Source organism: Bidens hawaiensis, unplaced genomic scaffold (assembly GCF_021521415.1).
Source record: "Bidens hawaiensis isolate Kalapana, Puna unplaced genomic scaffold, B.hawaiensis_p1.1 tig00009309_1, whole genome shotgun sequence".
Classification (NCBI taxonomy): domain Eukaryota; kingdom Viridiplantae; phylum Streptophyta; class Magnoliopsida; order Asterales; family Asteraceae; genus Bidens; species Bidens hawaiensis.
The window spans coordinates 611892-633317 of record NW_027491686.1 but is presented as its reverse complement, the minus strand read 5'-3'; the positions used below and the strand labels follow the sequence as shown (position 1 = coordinate 633317).

Here is a 21426-nt window from a genome sequence, read left to right as displayed (position 1 = left end):
AGTATTCATGTTCTACCAACAGTGGGCTACGCTCAAGCCATGCTGGTTGGTGGATAGGCTGCGGCCTACAGTGACAAGGTCGGCTGTATACTGTTCCTTTACTGCCGGCTATGCACTGTTCCACCAACTGTAGGCTGCGCACGTCCCACAGTAAGGGTTGGTGAGTATGCAGCGGCTAATAGTGACAAACAGTACTAGAGGGTGCACCTCCTCGTACTGTTGTCGGTGAGCTGTCACCCTGTGATTGGTTCATGGGCGTCTGGCCAGATCGTCTGTTTTGCCCATACCTTGGTAGGTATAGTACAAAAGATCTTCCAGAAGCATACGGACTGGCTCATTTGGGCGGGAGTATTCCCGCCTTGCTCATTCCTTCAGGTGACTACTGAAGTAGCAAGAGTTAGTGCCTTGTGCGTGTAGCCTTGCTATCAGTGCGGGTAGCCTTCCCTGATGGCTTGTATCCGCAGCTGCGGGGACAGGCGGAGTACTTCACCATTGGGAGGCTTTTCCTGCGGGAACAGCTTGCGTACTGCGCGTAAGGACGTCACGTCTCTGAGCATGGTGGGTCCTGCGGATCCAGTTGGTTTCTGCGCAGACGTCTCTCTTCAAGGTGAGTCCTGCGGGTCCAACTGGGCTCTGCTGGGACCTACCTCTTCAGGTGGTTTGCGCAGAATTGGTGGTATCATTATTTGGATGTGGGGCTGTTATCACTTGATCATCATTTATGGGCTCTACATTCTATGGAGGCCCTGATTGTTGCTCTGTGGGTTGGTCAGTGGCCTGTTGTGGATCAAGGTCCAGATCTGTGGATTTGGCAGCGTAGGCACACCCATCTCTTATGATTTCATCACAAAGCTCAAACAAGTCCGGCTTGTTTGGACTAATTTTTTTCTCATGAAAAGGAAAGTGTGTTTCGTAAAACCTAACATCTCGAGAGACAATAACCTTTTTGCTTTCAATGTCAAAAAATTTATAACCCTTAGTCCCTTGTTGATAACCTAAAAACACCCCAGGTTTCCCCCTTGCTTCAAATTTATCTCCTCCGGTTTCATTGTTTCTATAGTAAGCCAAACATCCAAAAACTTTCATAAAGTTGTAATTGGGTTTTTATTCAAAAATAATTTGTAAGGAATTTTGTTTTCAATGGCTTTTGAAGGTAACCTATTAATGATGTATATGGTCGTCAAGACACATTCACCCCAAAACCTTTTGGTAAGGTTAGCCTCAAACCAAAGAACTCGAGCAGTTTCGAGAATATGCCTGTGTTTATGTTCTACAACCCTATTTTGTTGTGGGGTGTGTGGACACGTAGTCTCATGTAAAATTCCCATATCACCATAAAACTTGATCATGTCATTAGAAATGAACTCTCCCCCATTGCCACTTCTAATTCTTTTAACGGTTTTAGCAAATTGGGTTTTTATCATATTACAAGTTTAATTAAACAATTTCCTGCCTCATGTTTAAATTTTAGTAGAAATACCCATACGGCCTGACTAAAATCATCAACCACTGTTAAAAAGTATCTTGCACCGGTAAAGGAAGAGGTGCGATACTTTCCCCAAACATCACAACGTAATAATTCAAAACAACTTTTGGTCTTTATTTCACTGTTTTGATAAGGAAGTCTAGTATGCTTAGGCTTAGAACATGAATCACAAGTTTATTGAAGGAAGAATTTTTAAGGAAATCTAAGCAAATGAGTTTTTCACCGGAAGCATGACCCAATATTCTATGCCAAATGTCAACGGATGTCATCAATGCTTTCCTCTTGACTTCAAACATCCCCATTCGGTATAGACCATCTTTGCACTCACCCGCACCAACCAAGTTCCTCGTATGTAGCTTCTGCATGACATAAAAGTCAGGAAAAAAGTTTATGGTAGATTGTAGTTCTTGACACAGTCGACTAGCTGATAAAAGGTTACGAGTAAAATCAGGTATATGAAGGACCCCTTTTATCTTGCCCCCTCCAAGTAGTATACATTCTCCTCTTCCTTCAGTGGATATGGATTGTCCGTTTGGAATAACTATCGACACCTCATTAAAGGTTTTAACCCTATTTCCCAACATTTCAATATTATGGGCGATATGTTCAGTTGAGCCTGAATCAATAACCCAATCATTATTGTGTTTTATTTTACCTACCATGCAAGCCATGTGTTTCATGTTCCTATTAGTAGCCTTACCATTTTCTGCAAAAAAAATTCAAGAAAGTATTGTATTGGTCTTTAGTCAAACCTGGGATAGGGCATTTGGCACTATCAATGCAGGACGCCTTTGGTTTTGCCTCGTCACGTTTCTTATCCTCTTCGCGTTTCTTGTTTCCCTGCCACCATTCGGGATGCCCGATTCGTTTAAAACAACCATCACGGTTGTGACCATCTCTTCCGCAAAAGGTACAATGAGCAACGACATCAGTACGCTTGTCTTCTTTGGGAGCGGGCAGTTTGTCACATTTAGGAGCAGTGTTATTGTCACGTTGTTCATGCACAAAGGCCTTGAAGGCAGCAGTTTCAGTGGGCACTCTTTTTGTAGAGTTCATGGCCCTTTGCTTTTCATCATCGTGGACAAGGTGATATGCGTTTCTTAGGGTTTGTATAGGGTTCACGGCGAGGATTTGTGTCCTGGTAACAGAGAATTTGTTATCAAGACCCATGAGAAACTCATATAGCCACTCTTTGTCTCTGACCCGGGTCATCTTTTTTGTAGCATCGCACTCGCATCTAAGACATGTGCATTGAGGAATGGAAAGAGCCAATTGCATCTCATCCCATAGGCTATGAATCATCGTGTAATTCGCCCGAGGCCGAAGTCCCATTTTGTTGTGTCTTGTTTATGATTGTTTCAACTCGTAGACCCTAGGGGCGCTTTCTTTTCCAAATTGTTCAGCTAGATCAACCCATATGCCGTTTGCAGTACCAACGTATTTCACATTATTTCTGATTTCTTTTTCCATGGCTGTCGTGAGCCAGCCCTTTACCATGGCATCACAACGTATCCATGGCATGTAATCTACAATCGTCCTCTCTGGTTTCACGATAGCCCCATTGATAAAACCAACCTTGTTCTTGGCAAAAATGAAATTTAACATCTCTTGGGACCAGTCTGAATGATTCTTGTCGGTGAGTGCATCGTTGACATGCATTTGTTTTGGATAATCAGAGGGATGCATGTATAGTGGAGAGCTTGTAACATCGTTATTTAGGCCGGAGCCGGAATCTTTGTCACCGGCCATGGAAATATGTGGCGCGTATTAGGGTTGGACGGTGTTTTAGGTTGAAAATAGCTCTGATGCCATCATAAAGTCGTTGGATCAAAAGTAGAATTAATATTTCTTAATGGAAACTAAAATAAGCAATTGTTTATATAAGATAAGATATCCTAGTAAGCAAAGAAAGGGTATCTCATAAAACAAATCAAAGATAATATGGAATAGTCTAGAACAATTTTAATTTCAAATGGGTACGGGTTAACCTTTTCTCGGGTCGGGTTAGTTCAGTTTCAGGTGTGAGTTTTCTCGGCATGGGTTTCGGGTAAAAGTAACGGTCCTAGACTTGATTGGTTACGTACAGACTTGACAGGTTACGTACTCTTTTTAGTATTTTTACGGCTATGTAATCCTATCATGGTTTTGAGGCATAAAACATGTGCTGATATCAAATCTCCTCCTTAAGTAATGCAAGTGATTGGATATGGCTCCCAACAACTTTTGACAACTATAACTACCATGGAAAACGACTATCTTAAAGACCATGCGATAAACAAAAGGTAGTAAACATCAAAATGTTATAGTTTCATGTAAAAATACACACATACAAATATTTGGCCAATTAAATAAATTCAAAGTGTTTTTAACCTATGTGAAGTGCAAAAAACCATTGATATGAGAAGTTGTTTTTCACTGAAAACAAGTTGTTTACTTTTTCTATTTTATTTTCATATTCTAGAAAGATGTTCACGTTATGCATCACATAATTATCATTTTTCTTTGACTGGATTGGAACAATAATTACTTTTCTCATTTGATGTCAACGATAAAATGAAAATGATAAACTTAGTATTATACGAAAATTTGTTATAATATTTGTAACTACGTCTATAATGCAGATTTACACAAAAACATATAAATGATTTATATTTATAAACTTTTAACAACAAATTCCCAATACAACAATATTACCCAAAATGAAACATAACAGAGAAATTAAGTAAAATTACAATCAAAACACTACCAACTCAATGGACTTGACCCCATTTTCTTTTGCTGCTTCAATTCATGATAAAAATTCTTAATGAACTCCTCTGCTGCCTTATCCACCTGTAGAGTATCCTCCGCCATGTTATTCTCCGAGAACGGTGAGTCCGTCACCCGCAGCTCCCGTACATTAAGACTCCCTCCGAACCCTAATATCGTCAATGGAGATTTTTCGGGCGTCACCAATGTCTCCACCTCATAGTTCTTATGTGACTGGTTGTATGAACAACTGTTTCCATAGGAATAATAATAATGGCGGTTGGTTTTGCGTTTAGTGCGAATATGTGGGCTGAATTTGTATTCAATGGGAGTGATGAAGGTGGTGTGGATGTTGTTGGGGCGGCATGTGAGGGTGGAAGAGAGCGTTTCGTGTTCAAGGAAGAGGTTTTCGATGGCTTTTCCAGCGAGTTTGGTTGATCTTTTTAGCATCATGTGAAGTTCAAACCATGGAATGTTTTTAAATGATCTTATCTTAAGCATGTAGAGAATTGCTCTTATTATTCCACAAAGCTTCTTGGTCGTCATTGATGTCCTTTGTTCCATCTCCAATTTCGGTTTTGGCGGGGGTGGGGGGGGGGGGGTTATGAAATACATATATAAGTGGTGTGCGTATATATAGGCCATATAAAATGAAAAGAAACAGGTGAAATACTTAATTTGGTTGGTATGGATTATAAATGCAAGTGTTATTTTCATCACCTTTAAAACGTAGCCAAATCACCTTCGAAATTAATATACGACATAAGGATATGTGTTATAATGTGTAGAGACCCCGCAAAGTGGACATAGTGCGGGCAGTGAACACCGCGCCGCCCCCTTGCGTGGTGAGACTGAGAGTGGCCATCTCATGGCACACCATTCTCCCTAAATTCGATCGTTGGGCTTTTGTGACAGTTTCCAAACAATAATATATACATTAAAAAAACATATGTTTATTAAACATATAAGAACTACTAAAAATAACCCAATCAAATACAATTTTTTTAAACTCTCTTCACCTGCAAACAATCCAAATAACCCCAAAATCCATTTACATCGCCCCCATCGTATTGTCATTCACACTATATAATATTAGCATAAAGCGACACCAAACGTTTCATGAATATGCAAATAGAATTCAAACAGAATGCCACATAATGTAAAAATCTGTTTGCAGATCTATTTTTTTTTATGCATCCTACCCCAACATAGGAAACCCATGTAAAATTCACTTGATTTCATTGGCTTCTTTTATCCAAGTATAAATAATTAGTGGAATCGGGTGAAATTATACTAAGATAGCGTTTGGTATGGAGTAATGCAGGACGAAATGGAATGACCCATTGTAAAGGAATAGAGAAAAGCGTGTTTGGTTGATCAAAGGGATGAAATGAGCAATTACCTAAGCCACTCCATTCACTCTAAAACACCCTAATTTCATTTCATCCATACCTCATGTTTTTTTATTCATTTCATTCCCTCTTCCACCCTACATCACCTCCACCACCACCCACTACCATCAACACCCACCACCATCGCTGCCACCAACCACCATCATCGTCGTCCACCGCCGCCGTTACCGCCACCACCACCAACCATCTCCATCAGTGCCAGCCGCCCACCCTCGCTACCCGCCTGCCACCATCATCAACCATCACCCTCACCCCTCACCATCACCACCCGTCGCCCACCACCCACCGTCACCAATGCCCACCACCACCTCCACCATTACCGCCACCGCCCATCCCACCCACCCGCCACCACTACCCACCTTCAACCATCATTATCTCATGTCGCCCACCACCACCTGTCACCGCCAAAAACCATCACCACCCACCAATGCCACGACCGCCACCTACCTCCCACCACCACCCCCACTCACTATTATTTTAATTTTATTTATTCTTTTTTTTCCTACCTACCAAACAAAACAAGTTAATGATTCATTTCATTATCATGTGGTAACCAAACATCTCATTAAAATGGTAATAGTCCATTCCATTCATTTGTCCATTCCATTACCACGTTCATTCTATTCTGTCATCCATTCCATTCCATTACCTCATACCAAACAGATCCTAAATTTCTTTGGGCATGGAGTGCTGAGAAATTAGATCATTATAAGTTTTAAATTTGTAGGTCGGACACTTGTAAGAAGAATGGAGGGGTTATCGAAGGGAATGCTATATCGAACAGAGAGTATGGATCAAACACCAACGATTCGGCTTCTATTTTTGTCAAGGTGGTTGGACCAATTATGATTTTTTTAGTGCGACTCATTTTGTCAAACTTATTTTTTCCAAAGCCGCTTTGCTTGTTACCAAATGAGTCAAACTTATTTTTTCCAAAGCCGCTTTGCTTGTTACCGACCTGTCACGACCATTTTAAAACACAGTGAACCCTTCTCTTTAATAAATTCTTAAATTTGATGTACATTGTTTCCCTTTAAATGTGTATTATACCCGAACTTATTTTTCGTGAAATAACTTTTATTTTACATCAACGTCACGTCGTTTTTCTTTAGATTTCAAAGAAAGAAAGAAACGATTAACTTCATCGCATTAAACTACCCAACCAATTTCACTTTAAAACTACAACTTTTGCAAAATCATTCGTTGATAATCATGAAACAATCCCCGATTATTCAGATATATAAACATCTTTTTATATTTGTATTATATTATTGATTCAACTCGTGTAGTACAGTTATTAAGTTAGTTTATGCATAATGAAAATATATGTGGGCATATAATGTGTGTGCATATAACATTAAAAGTGGCAAAAGTTAATCATGCATCATGTGGTGTCGTTGATAGCTGAAATACAAGGGTACATGCACCAATCGGCGACTCACCGGGATATATGTAAGACTATCTGCATCTTATCATTTTCAGACCCTACTATAACTTTGTTATTTGTGAGATTATTGAGTAAGATGATAACGATGAGGCTACTGCTGCATAATGAAAATACCACCATAAAATGAAGCACGTGTGAGAAAGAGGGGGACAGATTGCGGCTTCTGTCGAGGGACCAATGGACCATTTTTCTTTACTTCTTTTCTTTTTATTGCTAATGTCATTTTAAGCCTTTTTAAAGGTATTTAAACATGAGAATGACTTCAGTACCACAGCGGCACCGACTTCTAAGAAAAAATGGATATCAAATATCATACTTTAAATATTGACACGGTGTATTGGTATGGTACCGGTACAGTGTATCGGTATGGTACCGGTACTTGTTATAAAAAGTTTCTTTATGCAGTACTGGTACCAAACTGGTACTCGTTAGAGAATAAAAAGACTTGCTATAATACATCGCTGGTAAACCTGTTGGTGCTCCCCTGTTAACTTCTGCCACTCATGCCATCTTTTCTGATGTGTATAACCAATGGAATACCGATGAGCCACATTTTTATCCATCGGTGAAAGTCTTCTGTTTTGTAGAAAAGCTCACCTTTCCTACCATAATTCAACCATGGTTGGTTTAAGTGAAGGTGACAAAAATTCAACACCTTTCTGTTTCTGTCTACCGCAACAGTAAACATTTATCAATAAGTTATAAGTTTACCCTTCTATTATCTTTATCAAAGATGACTGCTAACATACATGAATCTAAGTAACGTATTTTAAAAAAAAAAATTGTTATGCAAATTAAGTGCATCGTATATAAATATTTGTTATGTCTTTCAAAATTGGTTAAACGTTGGGGACATCAAAATTGTTTATAGGCTTGAAGCTCAAATACTATTTTTTTATTGAATAAAAAGATCCAATTACAATAAAAAGATACTGCTAACATACATAAATCAACTATGCTGTAAGGGTGAAACATGCATTTAGAGATCTTCAAATATGCACTACAAAAAAAGCGCGTACTAGCGGCGACACCCTTGATCCGCGTTTTAACAAATCTGGGCCGTTGATTGTGGTGTGGATCCAATGGCTAGGGTTTTATAGGATATATGTCGTCACAAATAGTTTTTATTTCACTTGCCGGGAAATATATCTTTCCTCTTTCTTTTTGCAGCTCTCACACCTCTCTCTTCTCTCCCAAACCCTCGCCGTCTCCATCTTAATCGCCGGCCACCACTTTCTGGGAAATCTTTTTTCGGTATGGTTTATTTCACTTGGTGGCCTCTTAGGTATGTTTACATCTCACTTTTCTTGTTTGTTTTGTGATTGAGGTCACCTCTGACGACGGCCACCACTCCGTGCACCACCCTGTCGGCCACCACTTCAACGCTACCACCGCGCCGGCCACCACTCCGACGCTACCACCAGTTTCCGGCCACCACTCCATCCACCACTCCGACACCAAGGAAATGTATGTTTTAATCTTTGTTTATTTATAATTTTAGGGATATTGCCGATCTGTTTATTTTATAAATAGCAAAGTGAACCGATCTGTTTATTTTAACATGTTAATTATGACTGATTTTTGTGTTTGAACAATGGTGTTAATTAGGACCGATATGTGGTGTTAATTAGTAGGGGTGTTCACGGTTCGGTTTGAAACCGTGAAACCGCTCAAACCAATCATCGGTTTGGTTTCACGGTTGGTTTTTTTTTTTTTTGTTTAACTTTTGGTCGGTCGGTTTCATAGTTTTCAAACCGTAGCGAACGGTTTGGTTTACGATTTATCTCACAAACCAGCCATATAAAACCGGACCGAACCGTAATGTCTATTTGGATATAATCTTTTTTATATACGTGTTTTATATCATTTGAATCAACATATAAATGTTTCTAAAATTTGAATTACTACTTTACTATCATTAGCATGTTGCTAAAAGCCGAATGCTGTTATACGTTGTTTTCTTTTTTGTTGTCATTTGTTGCTCTAGTATATTGGTTTTTGCTTTGGTGTGTCAAATGACTTTGTAGCTACAATTAGTTAGAATACTTTTGTAGTTTTGAAAAAAAACACAGTTAAACGAGATTAAAAAAAAATTGCACATGTCTTTCAGTTACAAATATTTTTAGTTTTGAATTCTAATCAAAAGCAAACTACAAATTGAAAAACCGTGAAACCGAACCGGAACCAAACTGTTAGTAACAGTTTGGTTTGGTTCGGTTTTGAAATTTAACGGTTTGGTTTTCGGTTTTTATAACAGTTTGGTTTGGTTCGGTTAGTAACGGTTTGGAGTGGTGCGGAACCAAACCGTTAGTAACGATTTGTATTTGTATGTGGCTATAAGAAAACTTTGTACTTTTATGTAGCAATAGAAAACTTGAATCGTATTATATATTTGTATTGCATATCTTATAACTTTTCAGATCATGGCGGACGTCATGCGTCGAGGACATGGCGGCGATGGTGCCGAGGATCCGCCACCTCCAGGTGGTTTTCGGTGAGGTGTTCACGAGGAGGATGGTAAGGATTACTATAATTTATTTGTTTACTATATGTTATTCATTTATTATAAATACATATATTGTTATAAATATACATGTTGTGACTAATAAATTTTAATTATATTTGTAGCTTTACCTGCGACGTAAGGGACGAGGTCCTGCCAAAAATAAAAAATTGGCAGCAGCACTAAAGAAAAATGGGGGGTCTTTGTCTCTCACATTTGACAGGAGTGCTACACTTATCCCGATTGGTGAGGTTGCCGACATGTTTATTCGTGAAATGGGAATATACATGGAAGGAACATCTTTGATAAGGAAAGTTGGGCTAATGTGTCTGAAGCGGAGAAAAATGCTTTGAAAGAGCATCTTAGTGTAAGTGATTTTTTAATTTAAATATTCTTCATTTAATTATTTGTCTTTTACTTAATTAACTAAATTCTTTTAATTACTTTCTAGCGATACTTCAATTTACAAGAGATAGAACAAGATCCTCAAAAAAACTGCTAAAGGGTGCCATTGAATTTGTGATCTCAAAGCGATATAGAGATCGACAAAACAAAGCAAAAGGCCATTATAATGCTGTGGGTGGAAAGGCTAATTTAGACTTAACAAAGAGCAACCCCCCCCCCCCCCCCCCAAGGAGATGAGTAAAGAAAATTGGAAGAAAGTTGTCGACCTTTTCAAGACCGAGTCACATGAAAGCCGATCGTTGGTCAACAAAACGAACCGACAAAATCAACAATACAAAAACCGGGGGGGATGGCATCCTATAGCAGCTATGGCTACAAAAATGTAATGCTTTATATTTTTACACACACATACAAAAATTATATATATTTATTGTATGATCTAATATTTAATGTTATAAAGTGCCTGAATGAGCTCCAAGTTTTTTAAGAAAGCTCATTGCCGACGTGATAGCACTTTCGATAGTGAGGTGGCAGAGCGTCAATACGCATGTATTTATTAAAGTATATTTTTCAAATATATTAATCATCTGTTGTACATTGTTGTAAAATATAGAATGAATTAAGTAGAGAGTTCGAGGAGCAAACCGAGCCTAATAGCGAAAGTGAATTTGAAGAAATTAATGAGCCGATTTCAAATGCGGTTGGAATATTTGAAAAGGTGTTGGGTCCTTGTCGCGGCTGTACGAGAGGTATCGGGCCTAAACCTTCCATAGCCCTTCGAGTGTCGCGGATCAATGTGAGAAGGGGCCGATACCACAGCCATTCTTTACACCGGTATATATATATATATATATATATATATTATGTTGGTAATTTGGTTTCAGTAATTTTGACCAATACATGTTGGTAATTAATTATTCTTTTTACTTATAAGCTCAAGTTGATCGAATTTTCAGCGAACCGGAATTTCTAGCTCGTATGTCACAACATAATGCCTCGGCCTCATCGAACAAGGTATCAAGGAATAATGATGATCTTTTCGACCAAGACGGCATGGATGAGGAAGAATGAAAGTATTTTGGACTATCTAGACGATTGTTATGTTTTAAACAATTGTTTTTGTGTTTTACCTTAACTATTTAGACGATGTTTTACCTTATGATATATGTGTATGAAAATTTTTGGATTCGTGTGGTTTTGAAAATATGGAAATTATCATGGAATGCAGGAAAACGGGACAGGACAGGAACCGAAAATAGAGCAAGTGCTGCACTGCATGTCCGCTACTATTAGTCGTGACGGCACACTATTAGCGGCGAAATTTGTCGCTGCTAAATACAAAGTTATCAGTGGCGAAACCAGATTATTAGCGATGGCACACTATTAGCGGCGACATATTATTAGCGGTGACACTCGTCTATCAGCAGCGATAAATGATTATTAGCGACGAGTTATTAGTGGCAACGTATATATAGCGGCGACATGTCGCCGCTATACTGTTAGCGACGATAATCATGACTATTAGCGGCGACTTTTGTCGCCGTAAGGCTTTTTCTTGTGGTGATGGTTCAGAAATTTTGAAATGAGTTTACAAAAATGGATATACAATGCATAACGTTCAAACACAAAACCATGTTGATGTGGATTGGGTGTCAATGGTCGCTTGGACCAACGGTGGAAGCGATTGTAGGATAGACAATCACATTTTTTGTTGTTTTTTTAATTTTGATATAAATAGATGTCTTACCACATGTCCGCCTGTTGGTAAGCAGTTTTTGAATATTAAACGGACCTTCCCACAAGGTAATTTTAATGTAACCAATTTATTTCTCCTCTTTTGAAATTGCTCACCCTTCTGGTCTAGCATTACCACATACACATCTAAGTTAATATCTCTCTATTTTTCTTCATATTTATACATGGAATCGAAGAGATCAAGATCTAAGAGAAAAATAGAATAGTTAATCTACAACCAAACATCTTATTCATTCTCATATTGTCACTTTGAGGTGATCACTACCATTGTATTAGTGATTAGCTTTTGATGGGTTCGCCATACTAGTTTGGTGATTTGTGAGAGAGCGGATAACGGTCTCTTGAGATTAGCAAACAACCTGTTCGAAGTTTAGAAAAGCCCCTCAAAACGATGCCAAAGTAGCGAGTACTAGCTTGCTGAGTACTCAGCCCAGTTAATCGAGCTTTACATTGGTAATGAGAAACATGCATTTAACCAAGAATGTTGTGCACGTATGAGACTAAGAAATGTCTACATTATGTTTATAAAAAGTAAAAATATCTACACAAACAGGAAACATATATAAAGTCATATTTTGTATTCGTATGAAACAAAAGTATACACTTTACATATAAATATTTTATATTAATATAAAACAAGATAAAAAGTAACTATCAAAGATAAAAATGACATACATATTACCAATTGAAGTACATTATTTCTAATTGCTCATTAAAATCAAGGCAAACCAAACCACGAAAACGACATACTATCTTAACCGAAAGTATTACTAACATAACTCTTGACAACATTGTTGCAAAGGATCTGCAACACTTTCCGGTTACTTGGGCCTACACAGCGCGGTGTCTTGAATTGGTTTAGTGCAGATCCTAACCCAACATAATGATCTATAATCTTCTGAAATGTACCCCTCCTCAGAATCCGGAGTTCTAGAGGCCCGATCGCATTGACTTTTCGCGAGCTCACGTAGCCCGCATCAACAAAGGACTTGTCCAAACAATTACAACACTCTTTCAAAACAAAGTCGCTTGCGTCCCCACTCACTTCCCAAAAGATCACATAGTGGCCCGGGTCGGTGGTCAGGTCAACAAGGCTCGTGAAGTCAACGACTTCGAGTTTCTCATCGGCTAAAAGTTTTGCAGCTGTTTCAACTGATAATTGTAAATCTGTTTCAGTGTTTTTATCTAGGTTGATATTTAGCATCAAGTTTCTTCTACAAACAAACTGTAGTTTCGGGGTTGCGTTATGGAACCCGATAACCTTAACCACATCTCCTAGCCGATAACGATACAAACCAGCAAAATTAGTGACCACAACCTCGTATTCTTCACCGAGCTCAACATCGGTTAACCCAATTGGTTTGGGCTCAATTGAATCGGACTCATCGATCTCTCTCAACGGTAAGAATTCAAAATACCCAATGTTAGGAAGCACCGTGAAAGACGTCATCTCAGGTGGCAAATTAGGGTTCACATTTGCACCGATCCACCCTTCTGACGACCCATAATCCGCACTCAACAACCGTACCCCGCCAGCATAAACTCGTAGCTTTTTCAAATATGGCTCCATTGACCCGGTCATGATCGCGTAAATGTACTTGCAATTTGGAAACAATTCTGGGATCAACCCATTCCAGTCGGTTAAACCCAAACACTTATTTTGAATTTCGTCAGCCATATCAAGGTTCCATGTCAGAATCTTGGCCATGGCGGTTCTGAGCGACTGAACCGTGATTCTGGCTGACAGAACACCGGTTCTGATGTCGGAACAAAGTTCCGACCAGACCAGCTCGAAGGTCCTGAATGAGTGAACGATGCTATGGGCAAATGTGGACGTTATGACTTGGATTTCGTCACGAAAAATGAGTCCACATAAGAGATGACAGTATAAAGATTGATGGAAATCAGGTGCGAAAATGACTTCGTCCGGGCTACAACATGGGGTTTGCATGGCCTGCATCGTTTTCTTGAATTGCGCGCTCCGGTATACGTTTGTTGTTGCGGTTCCGGCAAGTAGACCACCCTTGGTTGTGAACTGTTTGCTTCCAAAGATGAAACTCAAAGCTTTTCCATTTCCAATTGGAAATTCCCTAACCAAATTAGCAGAAAAATGTTATAACTTCCGCACCCCGTGCTAACACGCCATGAAGCATGATATATGGAAATAATGAGTTTTTGGCATATTTAATTTGTTTAGTTAAACATGTCTGTGTTCATGTTGAACTTGTTTACTTAACCATGTGTCCATGTTGACCCATTAACCTATTATTGTTAAAACAAAATATATATACTTGTGAGGTAAACAAATTATTAGTCGATTAAAGTTTAGAACAAAAAATATACTTTTATAATGTAAGCTCGTAAAGGCCAGAGAAAACAAAAATAAGTTTGGGATGGAATGCGAAAATTTTTTTGGGCTTTATGTGAAAAGAGTATTTTGTTAGGTTTAAACAATTTAATTTTGATATGGGATTACTTGATTATAATTTAGATTGTATAAAAAACTTTTGTATAACAATAGTATTAAGCATGCCTCAAATGAGACTAGAACCTATAACTTTTTTGTTGGAAGTAATACCTCTTTACACTAGAACAAGCTAGTGGTTATGCAATTGAGTTTAAACACTAAAAATACCTATTGTTTTAATAAAAATACATATATTTTTTTAAAAGAAAATTTGGGCCTAGCGGGGTATCGGGCCTGTGGCCGTCGACCACCCAGCCCCCGTTAGGGCCAGCTCTAAACTCGTCATCCCTTTTGAAATTAAACTATAACATATATAGAGTTTTATATGGTAAACTCGTCAACCCATTAATGACTTGTTAAATCGTTTATTACAACATGCCCATTCGTTTGTTACCTATTAATTATAAATGACCAACTCTCGTCATTAAATAGGTTACCGGGTTGATGTTTTCATACATGAATAAATATGTGGGTTGCATGAGGGCCCATACACAACCCATTTATTACAACACGCTAACACATTTACAATCCCTTAACCACTTTAAATAAACATATGTTTTTTTCGTCAAAATACCTATTTCTGAAAGCGAAAGAAGTGCGATAAATTTGCATTGTGTTTTCGGTCAATTCATCATTGAAAGGTACAAATTTAGGCTTTCCTTGAGTAGTTCCAGAGCTACAAACATCAACAAAGAAACAATAAATCATCAAATAAATTTGAAGCCATATCCAATCTTCGGTTAACTGAAAAATCTTCCTACCTTAGAGTGATGGTGGTGATGGGTTTTCCGGTGAGCACGGGGTAGGAAGCACCATCAGCAATTTTTTGAATATAAGGGTCAAGATCTTTGTGGGTTACAACAGGAACACAAGAAGTATAAGTTTGAGGATCAAATCCACCATCAAGATTCCATTTTTTCAAGTATTCTGCTTCACAATTATCTTTCAAGATTTTCTTTATTGTTTCAATTTGAACCTTTTTTGCATCTTTGGTTAAAGACTCGAATTCTTCGATCACTAATTGTGAATCAAACTTGTTTTCCATTTTCCTGATTCTACAATCAATTGGCTGCAAATCGTTCAAATGGAAATTGTCATACAAACTATGATAATTAAATAAACAACAATAAAAAGAACCATGGAATTGAACAAAAGATACACTTTTCTTGATGTCACTTTCTAAATAGTCTTGACATGGACATCAATAGCCGAAGATTATGCATATATAGTACGTTTAATAAAGATCAATCATTTGGGGATTTTTTTAATACTGAACACACTGTGGAAAAAGCCTCAAAAATCTAATGATGATGATGATGATTTCTGTTCTCTTGGGATTAAGACAGACACCCCAATTTGACAAGAAACACAAAAACACCTAGTGGAGTTTTATACATTTCATGTAATCGTGTGTTTTAGAAAAAGAAACAAAAGGTTTAAGAGAGAGATGGTAGGGTTACCTGAAGGAGAAAGTATGAGCAAGTACAGGAGCAATGGAAAATCCTCTGGGAGCATGGCCATATATATAGGCGGCTTTATGTGTTGCCCAGCATGAACATGACAAAATTTGGTGGCACTTTCAAAATAGAATAAAATTTCCGTCCAAAATTATAATATTTTGGATTTATTATATTGAAAATAATATATATATATATATGGGAGGGTTCAAATGAAAACCCCTTTGAGTTTTAAGAACTTGAAAAAACTCAGTGTAACGATTTTATTTTCGGAATTTTTTTTACACATGCGTAATATATGTAGGTTACTACACGTAAAAAAATTACAGATTTTTTTACGCAGCGAATCGACTTTTTACACGTGTAACGGACGTAAAAGTTAGTGTAACCACTTACATCTTTATTCTCTCTGCTACTTTGACTTTTTTGCCAGATTTAATCTCAACCACATGTTCCAATCCATTTAATTAAATGTGTGGCCTAGAATGGAGTTCTTAAGTTCTTACAACTCAACATGGTTCTCAAAAGATCCCTCTCCTATATATATATATATATTGTGCATTTTTACTTATTATTGTGTTTTTTGTTTATTTTCGTCATTGTCTTTTTTGTTTCTCAACATTGTTTCTTTTTTTGGTTTTTTTTACGGGGAAAACATTTTAGTTTTTTTTTTTTACTTTTTGTTTTTTAATTATATTTTGATTTATAATTTTTTTATTATTGTTTTTCTTGATTTTTTTTTAATGTTTTTTAGGCCATAAATCATTCTCACACGTCTCATTTTAGTCCCCCTTTGTATTTTAACATTTTCCTACTTTTTATTCAAAATATAACTTTTATAAACACCACCGCAAAAACAACACACCAAACACCCCTCTCTAAATAGAGAGAGGCTAAACACATCAAATTAAAAGAACACCAGTCTAACCAAGAGATCGTTCTGAACTTCGACCTATACTTGAACCAAAGGAATCCCTATGATTTTATTTCTCCAATAATGTCTTCAATCTTGATATCTTTACCGCAAAACCTCTTTTCATTCCTTGCTTTCCAAATACTCCAGCTAGGGGGGCAAAAGAGCCGACCTACTCGCAAGCTACTCGAGATCAGCTCGTTAAAAAGCTCGATCGAGCCAAGCTTTATCGAGCCCGAGCCCGATCTTTAGCCTAAAAGTAAGCTCGTTTAATAAACGAGCCCGAGCGTCACTTATCGAGCTCGAGCCGGCTCCTGAGCCTAAACGAGCATGTCATTTATATAATTTTTTAAAAAATATATTTAATAATTATTAATTAATATATATAATCTTATGAAAAAATAAATAAAAATAACTTAATAATATATATTATTTTATAAATAAAATTATAATAGAAAAAATATATAAAAATAATTATAATTATATAAAAAATAATTTATAAATAGTAAACGAGCCGAGCCCGAGCTTAAAAATCTACTCATGAGTTGAGCTCGAACTTTGAAAATATAGCTCGAAACGAGCCGAGCTCGAGCTCCGTGTAAGTTAAACGAGCCGAGCTTAAACCTAATCGAGCTGGGGCTTGACTCAGCTCATTTGCACCCCTAACTCCAGCGTATATTTAATGATGCATATATTTAATTTACTACATTAACTAATGCATATTTAATTCACTATAACCACTAGTAACTAAAATTATTTAAATACTAATATTCATATATAATCACTGTTAGACATGCTAGTTTAGACGTCGAGTTAGATTTAACTCTTTCGAACCTCTAGGAAGTGTGGGCCACCCACTCGTGTGTACACATATATAGTGTTTACATATAATCAACATTAGAATATAAATAATAAAATGTACTAATGGTTACCATGTTATTGAATTCTCGTAGCTATCTATTCGGGACTCGCTTTATAATGAACTTGTATTTACGTTAAGTCGTTCAACATCTGATGTATAATTTAAGACGAGTAGTTATGACAAACTAGGGGTATAAGTTGAGTTTCTAATGAGTTACTAACTTATTTGAGATGGACTCACTAAACTCTCAAAATGTGCCAAGCTTAAACGAGCTCGGGTTGTCCATGCTTCAGCCTAATATAATAAGTTCATTTACTAAACGAACCCAGACCCAAACTTTATATACCAAAATCATGTAGACTCAGAAACCTAAACAAGCATATTATTTAGGTGGTGTTTGTTTTGTTAAAAAAAACTCTGGCTCAACCTCTTTGTACCTCTTCTAACCTTGTAAACCATCGTTCTCCTTTACAAACTCTCAATCCTAGCCACCACCCCTCGCTCCTCACCTTTTATCGCCCCTCCACGGGTTGTTACCTTCAACAGCCCCTACTCTACCGATTGAAATCCAACACTCGAGGCATAAACCTACTATGCCCTACTCTACTGATCGAAATCCAACACTCGAGCCATAAAAAAATGTTATTGTGATAATGAACATTATTTCAGTATTGTATAATTATTATTTTAATTTTATTATTGTTAAAACTTTTTTAAGTTTAAAAATCGGTTAATTTAAATTTCAATTTATTTTAGCAGTCCGTTAAGTTAAAAAACATACAGTTTTCTTATTACAAACTGCAATTATTTAGTCCACCTCTTCTTTTAAAGAGGTTTGTGAACGTAGTCCGCAAATCAAAGACATTTTACTTTTTAATTGCACCTCAGTTATTCACTTAATAAAATTACTCACTAACCTTGACTGGACAACCTTGATTATGCAACCTTAACTACAAAAGATAATGTGAACTTGTGTTGTAAAACTAATGATAACTATTTTAAAAATTAAAACGCTTGCTATTTTACTTCTCTTGTTATATACGTGCATTTTGTACAAGTTGATAGACTTTTTAATACAAGAAAATTACTCGGTGAACTTCTCATTTATTTTTAAAAGCTCTAAGCAATTTAATATAACAAAATTAGATTGAAAACATTTTTATATAAAATAAACTCTCTTTATTTGATTAGTTGTGATTATTAGTAAAGACAAAACCTTTAAAAACCAACATGTTAGGAGTTTTTGAGTTCAAGCTAACCAAATACAAAATTTTGTGGTTCAAAAAATAAATTAATAATAATAATAAGAGGAAATTCTTAAAATGGCCCATTTATTGAAGAAGATTCCAAATATCTCTTTCTTAATTCAAGTTTCAAGGTTTGTCCCCAAGTTATCTCGTCATCAACGACTTGCTAGATTATATCGAGACGACAAGTTAATTATCCAACGGTAATCGTAGCCTACTTGTTTCAACTACTAGCGTGTCGTGGCCTACCTGTTTAACTATTAGCGCGTCATGACCTACACGTTTTGATTACTAACGCGTCGTGGCCTACTTTTATTAACTAATATGTAGGCCACAATGCGTTGTTAGTTAAAACAGGTAGGCCACGGCGCGTTAGTAATTAAAACAGATAGGCTACGGCGCATTAGTAGTTAAAAAGGTAGGCCACAACGCGTTACCGTTAGATAATTAACTCTTCATCTCGATAATCTAGCAGTTCGTCGATGACGAGATAGCTTGAAAACAAACCTAGGAACTTAAATTAAATGAGCATATTTGAAAGTGAAAATTCTCAAAACGGCCCTATTTTGGAAAAAGATTCCAATTTTGTCCCATAAACTTAATAATTCCAAAAATGTCATCTTCTAACTCATCTTTGACCATGCATTATGAAATCTAGCATGTCTTTAACGACGTGCTAGTATAACATGTCGTCAAAGATGTGTTAGACTTCCTAACGCATGGTCAAAGATGAGTTAGGCCTCCAAACACATGGTCAACGACGTGTTAGCATCAAACATATAGTGAAAGATATGTTAACCTTTTGTTTGTTTGTTTTAATAGGAAAATTGGAAATAAATAATCCCACCTTTTGTGTATTGGCCGATAATAATCCCACCTTTAAAAATCACTACCAATGGTCCCACATTTCAACTATTTTTGTCACAATGGTCCTTCGTTAAATAATACTTAACGTCGTTAAGTTTTTTCCTAGTTTCAAATCGATGTTTTAGGGCTTTTGATCGGAAGAAGGATATGAGTCGACCGATGTAAAACTTATCTCGAAATGGTGATCCAAACGACAAAAAAATGTTTCAATTCGGGTACTTGAATTTCCAATTAACAAAAATCAAGCCATTTGAATCACCGTTTTGAGATAAGTTTACATCAGTCGACTCATATCGTTCTTCTGATCAAAAGCCCTAAAACATCAGTTTGAAACTAGGGAAAAAACATAACGACGTTAAGTATTTTTTAACGGAGGACCAGTGTGACAAAAATAGTTCAAAGGTGGGACCGTTGCTAGTGATTTTTAAAGGTTAGATTATTATCGGGCAATACATAAAAGGTGGGATTATTTATTTCCAATTTTCTTTTTTAATATTATATTATTATAACTAATTTTACTTATATTTGATTTTTCTTTTATAACTTCTATATAAAATTTTTTATATTATTTCGAAAATACCGAGAAGACATGCGTATTTTCATCTACATGTTGACAAAATTTTTATTTAAAACAGTACGACGTCAAATTTTATTGAGCATTTCGATATTGATTTGACACGACTCGAGTTAGGGTAAGTTTATGTCGGTCCGTAGATAAAAATAAGCATGTTTTTTCGGTATATTCGGAATAATATAAAAAAATTTAAATTAGAAGTTATAAAAGAAAAACCAAATATAAGTAAAATTAGTTATAATAATAAAGTATTAAAAAAAAACAAACAAACAAAAGGCTAACATGTCTTTGATTATATGTTTGATGCCTACACATCGTTGACCATGTATTTGGAGGCCTAACTCATCTTTGACAATGTGTTAGAACATCTATTACGTCTTTGACGATGTATTATACTAACACGTCGTTAAATACGTGCTAGATTTCCTAATGCATGGTCAAAAATGAGTTAAAAGAGGACATTTTTGGAATTGTTAAGTTTGAAGGATAAAATTGGAATCTCTTTTTAAAATAGGGTCATTTAAAGAATTTTTCCTATTTAAAATCTATTTCAATAAATGAGTTATTTCTTTTCAAGTTACTAATAATTATAAAATACAACTTTGGTGCCGCAAGCCTCATCAGGCCGCTTTGCGGCACCTTATTGGTACGCGACATTTTGTTTTGTTTTTTGTGTTAGTTCTGGTACCCTAACGAACGTAAGAAAAACCGACCGAATGTGAATTTTGTTTTTGTCTTGGTTCCGGTACCGTAACAAATGTGATTGAATCCGACTAAATTCGTGTGGGCCCACCATGTTTTGTTTTAATTCTGGTATTGTAACGAACATAACGAAAACTGTCCGAATGTCAATTTTGTTTTTGGTTTGGTTCCGATATCGTAATGAACGTGATGAAAACCAACAGACTTCGCGTCGACTTACCACCTCAACACCTGAGACTGACAACGCTTAGGTTTTGTTACCGCGCGTCGCGCAACCTAGTTGGAAATAAAAAAAGGATTTGAGTATATTGCATTAGTCAACTGTTTTTGCGGCCGCCGGGAGTGTGACCCGATAACCATTATCACGTGCGGCTTATTCTCGTAACCGTGGATTTTAAAGTGAGTGGTGGGGACGTTGACACCAATCAATACAAGCAACTCACTGGGTGTGGTCACGGTGGCTGATTGATGGCTATGACGTGTGATATAATTGGTGTTTGATTATGACAACGAAAAATTCTTAAAATTTCTCATTGATACATGGGATATTTAATTTTTGTCCCCGTAAATAAAAGTTTCTG

At 36.7% G+C, this 21426-nt stretch overlaps 3 protein-coding genes across 3 annotated transcripts; all 3 read right to left on the bottom strand.

Moving 5' to 3' along the window:
• Nucleotides 1–2833: 2833 nt before the first annotated feature.
• LOC143531937 (uncharacterized) lies at nucleotides 2834–3235 on the bottom strand. Its single transcript, XM_077027119.1, has one exon. It carries the CDS (start codon nucleotides 3233–3235, stop codon nucleotides 2834–2836), a length of 402 nt encoding a protein of 133 aa, XP_076883234.1.
• Nucleotides 3236–4228: 993 nt separating this feature from the next.
• Nucleotides 4229–4780, bottom strand: LOC143531936 (uncharacterized). The gene has a single exon (XM_077027118.1). It carries the CDS (start codon nucleotides 4778–4780, stop codon nucleotides 4229–4231), a length of 552 nt encoding a protein of 183 aa, XP_076883233.1.
• A 7711-nt stretch (nucleotides 4781–12491) lies between these two features.
• LOC143531929 (jasmonoyl--L-amino acid synthetase JAR4-like) lies at nucleotides 12492–15292 on the bottom strand. Its single transcript, XM_077027112.1, has 3 exons — nucleotides 14985–15292; nucleotides 14798–14899; nucleotides 12492–13846 (listed from the first exon to the last, which is right to left on the bottom strand). The coding sequence occupies exons 1-3, from the start codon at nucleotides 15266–15268 to the stop codon at nucleotides 12511–12513; spliced, it is 1722 nt and encodes a 573-aa protein (XP_076883227.1). The 5' UTR covers nucleotides 15269–15292; the 3' UTR covers nucleotides 12492–12510.
• Between the last annotated feature and the right edge of the window lie 6134 nt (nucleotides 15293–21426).

Bases quoted from the DNA above. Each gene is read 5' to 3' on its own strand.
- LOC143531937 (XM_077027119.1), bottom strand. From the start codon at position 3,235: ATGGCCGGTGACAAAGATTCCGGCTCCGGCCTAAATAACGATGTTACA.
- LOC143531929 (XM_077027112.1), bottom strand. From the start codon at position 15,268: ATGGAAAACAAGTTTGATTCACAATTAGTGATCGAAGAATTCGAGTCT. The intron at 14,900-14,984 runs GTAGGAAGATTT...TGATGTTTGTAG, and splicing joins ATCACCACCATCACTCTAAG to CTCTGGAACTACTCAAGGAA. The intron at 13,847-14,797 runs GTATTTTGACGA...TAATTTGGTTAG, and splicing joins TCTTTCGCTTTCAGAAATAG to GGAATTTCCAATTGGAAATG.
- LOC143531936 (XM_077027118.1), bottom strand. From the start codon at position 4,780: ATGACGACCAAGAAGCTTTGTGGAATAATAAGAGCAATTCTCTACATG.